Below are 16,031 nucleotides of genomic sequence, written 5' to 3'. Positions count from 1 at the left end.
CCATGACTCTGGAGGAGGGAGTGAGGCTGGTGCCTCATTTAAAGCCAGTTCACTTGCAAACCAAGATGTTAGCCTCTGGATATCATTGGCCCTCTGAGAACGAATGACAAACAGTAACAATCTTTTCATGAGCTCTTCCACATGGATTAATGAATAAAAAGTATTTTCCAAGGTTAACGCAGAGGATCAAAGATTTACAACTGAAGGAGGCCTTATAACTCATTTGATCTAACCTTCATATTTGACATATAAGGAAACCAAGGTACAGACTTCTCCAAAGTCACATGTATATCAGAGAAAAGATTCATACCCAGATAGATTTCAGCTTATTATAATATCATTGATTATATAATATCCATGAGTAATTGAAAAACTCCATTTCTTCATTTGGATTTATTCTTTCTCCATGTATAGATAGTCATGAACTATGATGTATGATTCACAGTGCAAAACCTAAGGTCTTCTCTGTACTTGTGGATTGGGAATTATTCAGAATAACATTTGGAAGACTTCTTAGTTAATATATTTTAAATTATATTGAATAACTCTCTGTATTTTTTTTACAGGTGTTGCTGGCACAAATATCATAATAGGGATAATTGCTGGCGCCATTTTGGTGCTGGCTCTCATATTAGGAATAGCTGCATGGGGTTACAAGTAAGTGACATTTCTTGGTTTTGTTAATGTTGCACTATGCTTTAGAGAACACAGCTTTAAATGAACTCAGAATTTGCAGTTTAATACCATTAAGTAAGCAAATATGGTAGTCATTCCCAATCTGGTTGAAAATGTGATATCATTTGTTTAATTTTGTGATATGTTTTTTCAACTTAAGAGAGTTGCTATGGAATTTTTAAAAAATTAGAGCGAATGAGAATTAATATAAATTTTGTGGGAGAGATGAGCGTAAAAGGTCATGTTTTTCTAGCTTGAGGTCTATGCCTAGAATGAATGTGCTTATGGGATAGATTGGTACTTACCCAATTACCATAACTTGTTTCTCTTGGGACACTGAAGTATTCATTAGAACTGGAAAGATTTTTCAAAGTCCAGAGGTGTCAAACTCACATGTAGGAGCCCATGGGAAATGTTTAACGAAATAAATGAAAGTACAATACAACAAGATAATGCTCATTTGTACTATTCTGAGTCAATATGCAGCCCACAGTTTCTGTTGGAGTTTGACACCACTGATCTAGTCCAGTCTCTTTATTTTATATGAGGAAACAAGCATGCCCTCGAATGGGGAGGTGGGGTTAAATATTTGAGCCAGAATTTGAACTCAGGTTCTTTCTTTTACTAACAGCAAATAGGTGACATATCAAATATCAGCTAGGTCCAGGCTTGCACACCCCTGTTTCCCTACTTTCCCCTTGGGGTTCTCAAAGTCAGTTCCCAACAAGACCTTTCACCAGCTGTCCTGCTGATTTCTGGGTGCTCAGTCACCCTCTGCTGGTATGACCCATTCCCACCGTGGCTACTAAGTGACCCTCTCTGGGGGTTTTCTGTCTTCCTCACTTTCCACAAGTGCGCAGTTGTCCCTAGATACTCTGAGTATTATTGCTTGTGAGCTTGGAAACCTTCCTCCTCTCATCTCTTTAATACGCTTTTCAACATTATTTGGCTAATATTATGAACATGCTGAACACAGGCTGGGCACATAAGACTGTCCCAAGCTAGGCCTGGTGGGTAACACATGCCTACAATCTGTGCTGCTGGGGAATCTGGGGCTTGTGGATCACTTGAGTTTGGGAGTTTTGAGCTAGAGTAGATCTGGAGCCAATCAGGTGTCCACACTAAGTCTGGAACCATTATGGGAAGCCCCTAGGAGGAAGGAGGGGAGAACATGGCTGCCCAAGGAGAGGGAAACTCACCCAGGTTGGAATCCAAGAAGGTCAAAGCTTCCTGCTGACCAGCAGTGGAGTCAGCTGCTCTTCTAACTGGGGTGGGATAGGAGGACCCAGTCTCAATAAAACAAGAGATAGAACAAGGACAACAGGAAAACCTGTCCCACTCTTGCTGTTCAGTTGCTTCTGTAAGTTCATATTCACGGGCAAAGATATCCAGGACACAGGATTACTGAGCGCAGCAGCAGTCAGTCAGTCAATCAATAAACAAGTGTTATTAGGAATCCAGGTGGTGCAGTGAATAGAGTGCAAGGCCTGGAGTCTACAAGACTTGCCTCAGATACTTACCAACTTGTGACCTTGGGCAAGTCCCTTAACTGTTTCCCTCAGTTTCTTCAACTGTAAATTGTGGGTAATAACAGTATCATCTGAGATAAAATTTGTAAAGGGCTTAATAGGGCCATGCATGGAGTCCTTCCAGGCCCTTGTGGAAGAAGGTGAAACATCCAAAGGACTACAAGCTAGCTCTACAGTATCACTAGGACCCTTTGGTTCACCCTCAGAGAGGCATACAAATCAGACACAAAGCACCCTCTAGTAACCACAGTGGGCCAATTTCATACACACACATACATACACACACATATATATATATACATATATATATGTATATTACTCTTTTATATTATATATATATATAATGTATGTATATACATACATACATTTCTCTTAGGAATTTTGTAACACTTCTTAAGATAGCTGAAAACTCTCTTGTGTTACAGAATTGGTGGTGGGTCCCTACCTCAGAAAAAAAAATATTATCCAGCCCTATTGTTTGGGTTTCTTTTCTCTTGTGTTGACCTTAGTTTGTTAATAATGTGAAAAGTTGACAATGCATTTTAAAGACTTAGAAGGTGCATATCAGCTTGCTTGGGTGAGAGTTGTGGGGGGAGGAGACCATCACTGTCACATACTGTGTGTGTGTGTGTGTGTGTGTGTGTGTGTGTGTGTGTGTGTGTTTGTGTGTGGGGAGAAGACAGACATTAGTTCTTTGGTGTCAAAATCCCCACAATAAGGTTCCCAAATTGTATACGTATCATGAATTGTAAAATCCTGTGACTCAGAGCCTGTTGACAGAAAGCTTTCAAAAAGTACTAAAACACTGCAGTTATGAGTAGTGTCCTCCCTGATCTAGACACATACATAACTAACGGCTGTTGTTTTTTTCCTCCTCTCATCGACGGAAAGAAATTATCGAGAACAGAGGTATGTGGTAAGAATAATCTGAATAAGCTGTCCTAAACAGGTTCAAACCCTAAAAGGTTCTTGTCGTCCCAGTTTCCACCTATGAAGAGTGTCCGTTTTATTTTCGAATGAAGAAATAACATGGAAATTAATCTTGTCTTTTGGTGTTTTCATAGAATCATAGAATCATAGAATGTCATAGCTGGACAGAGCCGTGGAGATCTTACTCTCTCTTTTCTCCTGACTTTAAATTTTTAGTTCTGCTATTGTTAAAATGCTTTCATCTTAAAGAGATATTGGATTTTTAAATTTTAACTTTAGTGTTGCTAAAAAGCTTCCTTTTAAAAAAATAGCTGCCTCACATTTTAGTGGTTAAATGATTCTATGAATTTCTCCTTTCATATTAAAACTAATATACATTCTATTTTGTGTGACTAATAGAGGGACCTTTTCGGAAATTTATTTTTAAAATTTTATATTGAAAAAAGCTCTAGAAATTTGACTTGCTTTTGTATTTGCATTTTTGACACCTCTCTTTTTTCACAGTAACTACATTTTAAATTATATATGTCAGTTTCCTTTTATTCAAATCCTTTCAAAAAGGATTTTTTTTCTTTTCATGAATATCATCTTCCATTTAGAGATGACCAGATTTGCTTTGGGTACAGTGTTGCTCTCAAGGAAATGTTCAGGCACTCAGAAAACTTCTTGCTCATCTCTTCTCATACTTGCAAGAGGAAGTAATGTTTTATATGTAGATTATATAAGTCGACAGTCCAGTAATACGATTTGGAGATGCTAAAAACATTTTGACACGTGAGGGTGTGTGAGCATCCCATGGGAAAGGTAGGCTTCATGTTTCACAGTAATTTCACAATTCACATTTTAAAGTACAAATTGACCCTGGGTATGGATGGGATTCCTCTAAGAATACCATATTGTCCCAAGTATAAAGTAGCCGATAAAATGGGAGGGCTTAAATTTATGTATATATACATGTATAATACATACACGTAGGTATAGGTATCTTTTATTTTTTACATCACTTGCGATTTTCCTGATATTGGGATATTCCTGAATATATCCTTTCCCCTTTCCTTCCAAAAAAGCCATCTACTGTAACAAATAAAAAAGAAAGAGAGGAAAAAAAGCAATTGAGTAAAACCAACCCAACAGATTAGATGCCTGAGAGTGGATGCCATATTCCACCCAGAGGGTGCACCACTTCTGCCAGGAAAGGAGAGATGTGCATTTTTTTGACTTTTTAGAGGACTCAGTTTATGTTTCACATTTTAACCATTGGATTGCTTTAGGATACATGTAAAAATGCAGATTACTTAGCATTCCCTTAGAATTTGATCTCTGCTCCCTTGCTGCTAGCAAATGACTAAGGTGGTATCAGGAATGAAGTAGAACCAATGTTGTTCATACCTTGTCAGGCCCTAGCCCAACTTTCTCATCACCATTCTCATTCTTTGAAATTCTCTGAAATTTTAAAAATGAAATCACATTCATTATTTTGCCTTCCCTTTGCAGTGCTTTTAAAAATTAAACAAAAAAACACCAGAGTCTTGGACATTATATATGGAAAATCCATAAAAAATGTTTATTCAATGTCCATTATATACCTATTACTATTTCAGTCTTGAGAAGAAGGTTGGAGCATATCATCCCTAATGAAAGTAGTCTGTGACCCTGGTATTTAGACTGACAAAATATTGCCCCATTTGAACTGCAGGACAACCCTGTGAGGTAGGCAGCGCAAGTGTTTTTATCTTCATTTTACAGATGAGGAAACTGAGGCAGAACTAGGTTACTCAAAAACAATCTTCTTATTCCAAGCCTAGGATATTCCTAGGAGAGACTGCCTGCCTCTCTGCACTCAAATACCCCACAGATTGTGGGGGGAAAGCAAGAGGCAAAGATTAATCTAACCAGTGTTGGGTTTTTTTTTTTCCTCTTTATAAAAATGTACCTGATTTATTTAAAAGCTGCTTCACTGACCACAGAATCCAAATAATAGTCTTTAGTTCCAAGGAGACTTTCTAAATGAGTTAGTACAGTTCATTAACTGATTACGTCTGGGGCTAATTCCAGGATTTAAAATAAGTTTCACTTAATATTTAGGCCAGTGACAGTGATACATGTTACTACACTAATCCCAATTTTTTTTCCTCCACAAAGGGGAATAATATAATGAGTGTATGTATAAAGCAAAGATATTAATAATGACAATGAGTGCTTATGTTTATGTAATGCTGTTTAGTGTACGAAATGCTTTGCACATATAACATTAGGAAAACATGGAACTAAATAGATGATGCAAAGAAAACTCTGAAGTCAGGATTTTAGGAAGGAGGTTATCTAGATTAAGGAGATGATTTTCATTCCCCAAAATCTCTTATTGTAAAGAAAACAAGCAAGCCATTTGTCTCCTCTCCCTATTCACTTGCTACATTATCAAGGTGTGCAACAGCTACAGTGAGGAATTTATTCACTTAGAATTTCTCTTGCCACCTTCCTGGAATTCAGCAGTCAGTTGAAATATTCAGGGAGCTCCAGTCAGGATTCCACCCACATGGCCATTTGGGTCTGGTTTCTAATTTAAGGCCCCCTCTGGGCTCATCCACAGATGAGTATCATGTTTATTTCAGGACACCCTAACCGCTATCACCGCCCCCTTCCTTGTCTGTGGCTGTTGGATCCTGAATTTATGCATTAGTTCTCAAGTTGCAAGGACCTGGGATTCAGAGAAGATGGTTTGGATGCTCTTTACTTCTTAAAGTGATACATAAATGTCACTATTATTCCAAAGCAAAGCTGGGCCCCTTTACATAAGATATAGATATGTGGCAGACATCCAAAAACTTGAACCACTAACAGAAGGGGGAGTGGTATATAGAAAGGGAAAGAGAGCCTTAGAAGACAAGGTACTTTTCTAGTCATTCAATCTCACATCTGCCTAGTTACTAAGGAAACAAGAAGCAGAAATAAGACACAACTTTTTATCGCCTTTTTGGCTAGGTTTTCATGGGTTTGCTGGTCTCATGAAGATTTTTGCACTCTCTTAGGCTTCATAAGAAAAGGTAGATATATGGAGTTAGGAAAGAATGGAGGTGGCTTTGAGTTAGGTCCCTGTAGATATATTAAGCTGTTAGAAATGCTAGTGAGCCTGGCATTTTTCTTGTAACTGTCTATAAGAGAAAGAGGGGAGAATAAGTGATGCTCAGGCTCCTTCTTGGCAGCATGATGCCATCAAAATGCTCAATAAGGTACACTAGGCAGTTTTGGGAGGAAGGAAAGTAAGTAATTCTCTGAATGAATCTGAAAATAATAATTCTGATTGAAAACTCACTTGAAAGGATTACTTAATTCAGTTCAGTCAGTTTTAATTACTGACCATGAGACTGCCTTGGAGTAAGGCAAGACCTTGGTTCAAATGCTTATCCGTGCGTAAGCTAGCTGTGTGACCACAGGAGAAACACTTCACCTCTCAGGGCCTCAGACATCTCTGTTTCTCTCTAAGGCCATCATGTTACAAATAAGCTGTAGGTCTTCGTCAGAGGAGAGAGTTTCCATGGTAGAGGAACCCATACTGATGGAATTACAGATCTGGACCTACCAAAAAAAAAGGAAAAGAAACAGAGCAAGGCAAGAAGACTCTAATGTGCTTACCCTGTATGCCTTCAAAGGCAAGTCAGAAGGGAGGCTGAGATTTCTTAGCACCATGGACATCTCCCAGAAGCAGGAAATGAGAGTCCTTGTAGCATACTGTGAAAACAGCACCAAATGTAGAGAACCAATTTATGTAGCTACATAAAAACGTAGGATGTGGGGCCTAGGAAGTAGCCCAAGAATTCATTTAGTCCATAGGGATGACTCCTTCTCCTGCTATTTTAAGTCTTCAGACTCCCCATGTCCCCTCTCATTTCTTCTTTGCCTATGTGATTAGAATAGAATTAGCAGCAGTATGTAAATTTTCTTGTACTGAGATGCCACCGTACAAATATCCACAGGGGAGAGAGTTGGCTTTGGATCGGGGGAAGCCTCGATTCAAGATCTGTCAATGGCACATATATCTTGTGGGACCCTGAGCAGGTTGCTTAACTTCTCAATGCTCTAGGCAACTCTATAAGATTATGGACCAGAGGTACTTAACCTGCTTTGGTGGATGAAGTTTCCTCACCTGGGAGTTCTCTGTGCCAGTGCATAACAGGTCCAGTTCCTATCCCTATACATTTTGCATTAGGAGTTTAGGCTTCCTACTTTTGATAATAGCTCATGAATGGTACATCAACATCATAGGCTCATAAAAGCAGCAGTTTGAGATGGAGATTCATGGTTTCAGATAGAATCTTCTTTTTTGTGTGTTTTGTTGCATATATGGAAATGCTCTATTTTTTTTGTTGTTTGTTTGTTTTTAAGCAGAAGAAAACATTCAAAACCATAGGCTCATATATCTAGACCTGGAAGGGAACTTAGATGTCATTTAGTCTAGTAATGTCAGGATCAAATAGAATGTTTTATTTCTTAAGTTAAGAATGAGATAAATTAAAAAAAAAGAAATTAGAGACCACTAAACTCTAGGTGATGTTCTCTGCAAGCTGCATATTGATTTAGAAAACTACAAATTAACATTAACTATGTTTAATTGCATTTTTATTTCTTTTGTTAAGTATTTCCCAATTACATTTTAATCTGGTTCAGTAGGCCCATTGGTTACTTCTGACCTAGCCCAGCTTCTTCATTTTATAGATGAGGAAACTGAGACCTAGGGAGGTGAACCAGCTTACCCCAGGTCACACAAGCAGTAAATAGTGGTCCTGGGTTTTGAACTCAGATCCTGTGACTACAAGTCTCTTCAAACTACACCTTCATTAAGTCAGTGTATTTAGTCTATTTCAATTAGAGAGTATAGAAAAAGAAAAAAACCCAACCTAATGAAACTTAGATAAGAAATAAAAATCCAGTTAAGACCTGATTCTTTTCCTCTGTCTTCAATTAATTGAAATCAGTATGATATATAAGAAATACAGTACTTAAGTTATGTTTTTCTTGACCTCAGCATTCATCTTAATCTGGAGCATCCTGTTCCTTTTTTTAAAAAGCTTTTTTTAAAGTAATCTTTCTTATGTGTTCTTCCCATCTTCCCTTAAACTTTTCTTAGTTTGTTTTTTACATTTATTATTTTAATGATTTCCATGGACCTGCAATGTGACATTAGTACAATACTTCTCAAAAATAGCACACTAAAGTAAAATTCCATGCAGATGATCCAAATTACACACAAGACCTTGGAGAATTACTTCCACCAGGGGTTAGAGGTTGATCATTTGACTAAATTAACATATTCTACATCATTTTGTGTGGGCCTTAGGTCTTAATTTGAACTCTAAGCTTTTTGACTGTCTTTGAAGAGCCTGAACTATCCCAAGAAACTGTCAGACATTTGTCTAGTTGTCTATGTAATAACCAACACTTTTCCAAAGATGAGGAAGGACAGGAGTGAGATAATTCCAGAAAATTTGACCTACCAATCTGGTGTTATGATGCCAGGGTAAAGCTTCCAAAACCTTAATGTAAAGTATCCTGACATGCTTTTAAACATAAATTTGGTCTTCCTCTCAAATCCAAAAACAAAGTCCTAGAAAGGGTTCCATCAGATTCCTTTCTCAAGGAAAGATTCAAATCTAAGAGAAACTGAAAAAGTACTTAATCAGGTTTTTGTTTATAAAAATAACATGCAAAATGTTATCAATGTAAAAAAAATACAACTTTATCCTTTCCTGCTTTGACAGTCATTATAAAAGGACCTGACTACCTGATGCAATCTCAGTGCCGGGTCACTGAAAATTCTCCCCCAAAACACTTAGCCTGAGCACTTTGAGAGTCCTGCACACTGAATGAACAAGCTGCAGCTCAGAAAATTAAACACTGAACTTTAGGACAAGTAAGTGTGACTGAGGAAGATTTGGGCAAAAAGGAGACCTGGAGCAAACTAGTTATTTTCTGTGTAGAATCATAAATGGAAATCTTTGGTCTTGACCACATAATTGAAAAAGAGCATAGGCTAAAGAAAGGAAATAATGAATTTTCTGAGCATCAAATGAGAGTCAACCAAGATGATGATGATGATGATGAAGATGATAGACATTTATACATTGCTTTAAGGATTGCAAAACACTGAAATATGGTATCTCATTTGATCCTCACAACCATCTGGGGAGGTGGATACTATTATTATTCCCATTTTAGAGATGATGAAACTGAGGCAGAGAGAAGTAAAGTGATTTGCTGAGGATCACACAGCTGGTCTATCTATTTGAACAGAGGTCTTTCTAACTCCAAGTCTAGTGCTCTTGACCATGATACTTAGCTTGAAGATGGGCCAATTAAGATGACAAGATGACAAAGCTAAAAAATATCTTTAAGATCAACTACATTCCCTTCATTTTCCAGATAAGGAAACTGAGGCTCAGAAAAGGAAAGCAACTTGATAGTTCACAGCAGATCCAGAACCTAGAATCCAGGTCTCCTAACCCCAAGTCCAGTGTCCATTCCAGTACATCACATTATGTTGATTAAGGATAGGAGGAGACTCTTATCCTTTTTAATTGAAATTATTAGTTATAGAAACATCATATAATCCATATATGGTATAAGTAATATGGCAACATTAGTAAAAGGTGGAAATTAGATGATGATCAATTAAATTTTGGACTCAGCCCAAGAAACATCAGCATTCAGTCACCAGTCTTCAAACTCAGCTCTTGAATCAACTGTAATTATAAAATGGGTTAGACTTTTTCCCTTCTGAAGTGAAGTGAGACTAAGTAGTCCAAGTGAACAAGCAGTGTCAGCCTGGGGAGACAGAACAACGAGTTTTATATGGATCAGTCCTGACATTTTTTGTCAGTTACTTGGCTAAAGATGAGTCATTAGGATAACAAGGGACACTGGGGCGTGAGGAGCAGTCAGCACTCTGAAAGGGAGGCTTGGCTTTCAAAATAACTCTTTTAAATTGTAGAAGTATTTGGGAACAAAGAGAATGGAGGTAGCCTGAAGAACACGTTGAAGGAAAAGAAGCAAGTCCGATTCATAGTGGAATAAGACTTGAAAAGATTTTTTAACAGCTAACAAGTTGAATATCTCTGTCAGTGTCATGCTTTTGTTTACAATAGTAATAATAAAAACCAACACAGTGTCAGCATTTTGGGAGGATTAGGATTCTAGGATCATTAGAATTGGAAAGACCTCAGAGCCATTCAGTTCTGTTCCCTCTTTTTACAGATGAGGAAACTAATTCCAAGGAAGAGAAATATCTTGCTCTGGGTCATGCAGGTAGAATTTAACAAAAACACAGAAAATATTTAAAACTTGCACAAGAAAGATTTTAAGATAACCAAAGGATTGGGGCAGTGGTGGGAGAAATTTGAGGAAAAATCACAAGGGAGATTGAAGCAGATGTTGTGCAGCTTCGGTAATGACTGGTCAGGATGAAATGGGCATTATGTGACTAATGTTGAAGACAGAAGGGTGAATTTCATGACCAGGAAGATAGCGAAACATTTCACCTGGGAGCACATGAACAATGACCAATATTCTAATCAGCACTTGCCTAGCACCTAATTCTCCAGAGATAATGATGAGGAGTTTACAATTAGAACCTTTCTGCCTGACCAAAGGAAGTGACTTGGACTACCTAGAATGGGGGGAGCCTTTCCTGTCTTTGACTCTCTTGGCTTCTTCTCTCTCCAGAGTGCTTGGTTTGCAAACCACTGAGCTTTAGAATATTCCCCCAAAAGATAAAGAATGACATTCGAATACTGAAAAAAAAGATGAAGTTATGTAAAAGTGGATAAGATGTGACCAGCAGTGTGGAAAAGAAAAGTGTATTTTAGTGAACCAGAAAATTAGTTTCATTAATAGTAAGATAATCAAATCCTTTAAATGACAGAGTACATTTTGGAAAATGATCATGGGAGAGATGATCATCAGTATCATTTCAACATCGTCTTTAGTATTTCTTTACATCAGTTCAATGTATGTCACATTTCATTTAGCCTATAAAGATTGTGACCAAGGTAGCATGCAATTCTTGGGCATTACAAGGATTTGATGATTGAGGCATTTTTTATGGATAACATCATTACTATGGTCAGGATAATCCAGAGGGGAAATTTTGGTCATGAAAAGACAAACCCCAAAACTTTCATGGAGAAGCCATTTTCCCCCCAAGCACTGATGAAATTAGTCAACTAGTGAGATAGGTGTCAGAAATAAAACAGAAAATGAATCAAGAGATTAAAAGGGTTAAGTTTAGTTTAGAAGAGAAATAGTCATGTTTTATCATAGATACCTCAGGCACAGAGGAAGACATGGTCGTTTTGTTTACTTTGGGAACATTTCTGGCCATTACCGAGTTCAGTCATTGTATATCTTTTAAATGAATGTTTAGAATAAACACTCATTATTTACATGTGAAATTGAGCCAAAATGCAAATTTAATGAGGAATACTAACTTCTTTAACAAGAAATAGACTGAAATTCTATAACTCAGAAGAGAGGTGGGTTTTTTTTTATGTTTACTTGAAAAATTGCTTCTAAAGTGATATATAAGACAATGTTGAAATAACTGCAAGAAGGCATGTTATTACTAAAGAAAACAAATGAACAAAATTTTTAAAAAAATCTAATTACAATGTGGAAGTCAGCAGAAATCAAAGACAGCATCTGAAAGTAACTTTCCTTCAAAAATTTAGAATCAGTATGTTTTCTTAAAGCCTTGCTGTTGAAAATGGCAGGACATTATAAGTATAAGAGAGAAAAGAATGGTAGAAGCAGTCATTTAATTTATACTTCTGCACAGAGAGCAATTAAAATCCACTTCTTTATGGGACGTCCAACCTGTCTTTAAATTCACGACAGCTTTGGAATTGAACCCCATTAATTGTGGTCACAGTTCTCAGTCCAGATACACATTGGGAAATGATGAAATGATCACTTAGTATGGACGAAGAGTTGAGTGAAAGGTGTTAATACCCAAGATGACCTAAGGATAATGAAAACTTAAAATTGGATCATGCAGTCATGGGATTACAGAATTAAAGCAAGAAGGGCCATTAGAGGTCATCTATTCCAACCCTCTCTTTTATAGATGAGGAAACCAAGGCTCAGAGAAGTCAAGGGATTTGTTCAGATCACATGTTTACTAAATGTCTTAGGCTGGAAAGTTATGGTATCTACACTTCTTTCCCCAAGAAAGATCTCACAGAAACCAAATGAGAATGCTTCTGGTCTTCAGTCCACAATTTAATCTGGTGTTGAATGTTACTTATTTTTGTAACATGAAAGGGACCTTGCAGGTCATCTCATCTTTACTGTTCCTTTTACAGATAAGGAAACTGAGACCCAGAGAGATGAAATTCATATATCTATCTTAATCTAAATCACATCTGGTATATTTTTTTCCTCATTCTTAGTGAAGACGGAAAACTGTTTTCATCATCATTATGTATTTCTTCTGCACTCGAGTAGAAAGTTACTAAACCATTCCTTAACTTTCTTATTTAGGTTAAATAATTACACTTCTTATCCTTCACACATACGAAATTCCAAATATTTAGTTACCTTTTGGTTTCTCCACTAAATCATATTCCATTTATTCACTTTTCTTGTAAGCAGATTGTGAAACCCAGAAAGGAATCCAAATTATAATAATAAGGCTGTAGTTGTATCATATAATGGAACAAGCAGGAGACAATTCCTCATTCTTTTAAAATAGGAGTCCTTAACCATTTTTGTGTAATGGACACCTCTGGCACTTTCATAAACCTTTGAACCCGTTCTCAGAATAATGTTTCAAATGCATAAAATAAAATGCATAGGATTACCAAGGAATCCAGTTATGTTGAAATCTAGTCATCAAAGTATATTTTAAAGAATCAAACAAAGTCATGAACCCTGGCTCAAGAACTCCTATTTTAAGGTTTGGTCAATATGTGGGAATCATGAAGATGAGTTTCTTCAGTCCAGTGATAATGCTGTACTCATCTACTCCAAGGTTTTCTACCCTAATGTTAAATATAAAGATGAAATTAAGACTTGCAAAGATAATGGGGTCTAACTTAACAAAATGGAGCGCTTCGTCTTTTTGAAAGAATGTAAGGCTGCTTTAACCAACCATTTCAGCATGGCAGTCCTGGCCCTTCCAAATACTCACTGTGAGAATGACTTTCATTTGTCACCTTTTAGTAATAATTTTGTGTGTTATGATAGACTTGATTCATATAGATCATTAGCCCTACCTCTTTTTTCCTGAACTAATATTTGTATATGTCTGTGTACGTGTGTCTTGTTTTCTGACTTTAAAATGTTTATTATGCTTTAGACAATTACCCCAGGGAGATTATGTAAAAAAGCCTGGAGATGCCGATTCTTTTTATAGCGACATGCCTCCGGGAGTCAGCACAAACTCAGCATCTAGTTCTAAGAAGAGGTCTGCTTTTCTGTCGCATTTTCAGATTTCTACCTGTTCCATTCCACATTATTCCATTAGTCAGAACATTTCATTATTTTGCAGCAGGTTTGATTACTTCTTCCTTCTTTCTGGAATGTTATAAATGGTATCCCTTGTTCTTTGATTACATGCATGAGTTCTGGGGGTATTCTAGAGTACCCCATGCTCCACATTGCTTGTTTTTATAATCAAATGAGCAAAATCAATTAAATAAACAACAACTTTACGTACATGGTGACCCAAGAGGGTGTTGAACAATTTATTTCTCATATGTCTCCAGAAAAGATAATGTTCACTGACATTTTAAATGGTGGGCTTCATATCATGGTCTTGTAGTCAAAGAAAAAGGTTACTATCATGCTTCAATAAAAAGCAATAAATAAATTTGTAGTCTTAATGCTATTTAGAAAATTTTAAATACTATGCTGTGTTTTTTAAAGCAAAGCTAGACATGAAGCAAAGATTGATTGTTGTGACGTGCTTTTGAATGTTGCATTAAGGATTGCTAGTTTTGCATTTTATTCCTGGAATGATCTTTCCTAGATGTATGCAACTTTCAGCTTAGTGCTAGCTTAACTGGTTTGATGTGTGTTTGCCAGCATTCATATCAATACAGTATGGGTAGATGCTTTATTCATCTGTTCTTTAGAGTTTGATATCATATTTTTGCTCCAAGTTCATAAAATACATAAATAGCTCTTAAAATTCTGCATGATTTATAATTACCCAGATGTGTAAAATGAGGGAAAACAGAAATTGCTGAGATGCTTTTGGAAATGTGTATAATTGTGAGCCTGTTTTCATAGTGAAAGAAAACTGCTCCATAGAAGAATTTCATTCATTGGTAATGGGGAGAAGGGGAAGAAGAGGGGTAAATAACATACATATGTCTATGTATTAACACCTTATGTGTTACCTTTGGAACGGTAGCTATTTTGGATTGTAAAGGCAATTGCTCTTCTCCTACTGGCAGAAAGAAGGCAAGTAGAGTGATAGAATTTTAAAGCTGGAAGGGACTTAAAATTCTATAATCTCTGGCCTTACTATCTTCTTTCTGTTAGCAAATGAGATCACTTCTGAAACTGTTACTATAAAACACCTCCCCCGTCTCTCCCCAATTTTTTTTTCACAATAGATCTTACTCATCAAAAACATGTATGAATAAGCAATAAAAGTAGCAAGTTTGGTGAGGTATGGAAACCTTTTAAAAACTGCCTAGGAAATCTCCTTTTTCATTTTAATGTTATACTTCATTATAACAAGTTACTGAATACCCAGAATGAAAAAGAGGGTTTATATATAAAGAATGAAGAGGAAAAGAGAGCAAAGGGTTTTGGGTTTTTTTTGGTGAATTTTTTTTCTTGTTGTTTTGGGTTTTTTGGTTTGGTTTTGGGGCCTTTTTTTTTTTTTTTTTTTTTTTTTTTTTAGAGAGAGGGGACAGGTATAATTAAAGAGTTCAAGGATTTGGGCTGCTTCTGTTTTCCATAGCAAAAACATATTTTCTCAGTAAAACAGTTTTAAATTAATATAGTAGATAAATGGAGGGAGTTAAATAGATTGCAGTGGTATTTCTGTTATTGCCTCAAATGGGACACCACTTAATTAGCCAGTGATGGTGAAGAATGTTATCTTAACTTCAGAGAACCAGTAATGGATTGGTGCATGGTGTGTCCACTTAACTACTTGATCACAAATAGGTTAATAAGAAGTCTCCCTTTGAAGGGAAGATTCGTAACAATTTTCCATCATGATGTGTGATGTTTGAAGCATGGTGCCATTTTCTAAAACACAAAAGCAGTCACCGGAAACACCAGAAAAAGCCTTTGGGCGGCTCCCGCACTTCCCGAGGCTCAAGGTTGCAAATCTTAAGCAGCTCAGAAAAGAATGTTAAGTCTCATTAATCTTCTTCCATGCTACTGGGTGTGTAGAATGTCATGAAGTGGTTCTTGTGTGACACCAGGTGGGTCTGTCCATTTTGTTTCTAACATATAACTCCATTTGAAGATGATAGGACACAAATACACAAATGGTAGTAAAGTGGTTAATGGATGCAACCCACAAAGGTGTCCATGATCTATGTCTGACCAAGTTCATTGACATTTATTTAATGAGTCAGTAGTCGTTTGAGATGACATTGTTGGAGGAAACTCCATTTATCAGGAAGAAGCTGACTTGCTTTCTGAGGAAACAACAGTATCGCCTTTATGGCTTAATCATATTTGTCTTGAGTAAATCTTAATCAAACTCTATCATGGCCTTATACTTAAGAAACAAGTACAGCAGGACCTCTTTATAACCCTGGTATTGGTAAACAGCACTAACCTGTTATAAGCAGAAAGGACTATATCAAGCTTTTCAATGTACATTTTGAGAATAATGAGAAATTGTATATCCAAGTCTATTTAATAACGAACCGCGTT

At 36.7% G+C, this 16,031-nt stretch overlaps 1 protein-coding gene across 10 annotated transcripts in view; it reads left to right on the top strand.

Moving 5' to 3' along the window:
• Nucleotides 1-16,031, top strand: part of ADAM22 (ADAM metallopeptidase domain 22) — a 262,858-nt gene that overhangs the window by 222,387 nt on the left and 24,440 nt on the right. For 4 of the 10 annotated variants that reach the window (XM_072651556.1, XM_072651550.1, XM_072651555.1 and 1 more), the window contains exons 25-26: nucleotides 567-657; nucleotides 3,096-3,113. In XM_072651556.1, the coding sequence (XP_072507657.1) occupies nucleotides 567-657; nucleotides 3,096-3,113 (109 nt within the window). Of the gene's footprint in view, nucleotides 1-566; nucleotides 658-3,095; nucleotides 3,114-13,482; nucleotides 13,678-16,031 lie in introns of all 10 variants that reach the window. The other 6 variants (XM_072651557.1, XM_072651551.1, XM_072651554.1 and 3 more) reach the window with 3 other exon arrangements.

Source organism: Notamacropus eugenii, chromosome 3 (assembly GCF_028372415.1).
Source record: "Notamacropus eugenii isolate mMacEug1 chromosome 3, mMacEug1.pri_v2, whole genome shotgun sequence".
In the NCBI taxonomy this organism is placed as follows: Eukaryota; Metazoa; Chordata; class Mammalia; order Diprotodontia; family Macropodidae; genus Notamacropus; species Notamacropus eugenii.
The sequence above is the reverse complement of the archived record's forward strand: the minus strand, read 5'-3'. Positions and strand labels throughout refer to the sequence as shown.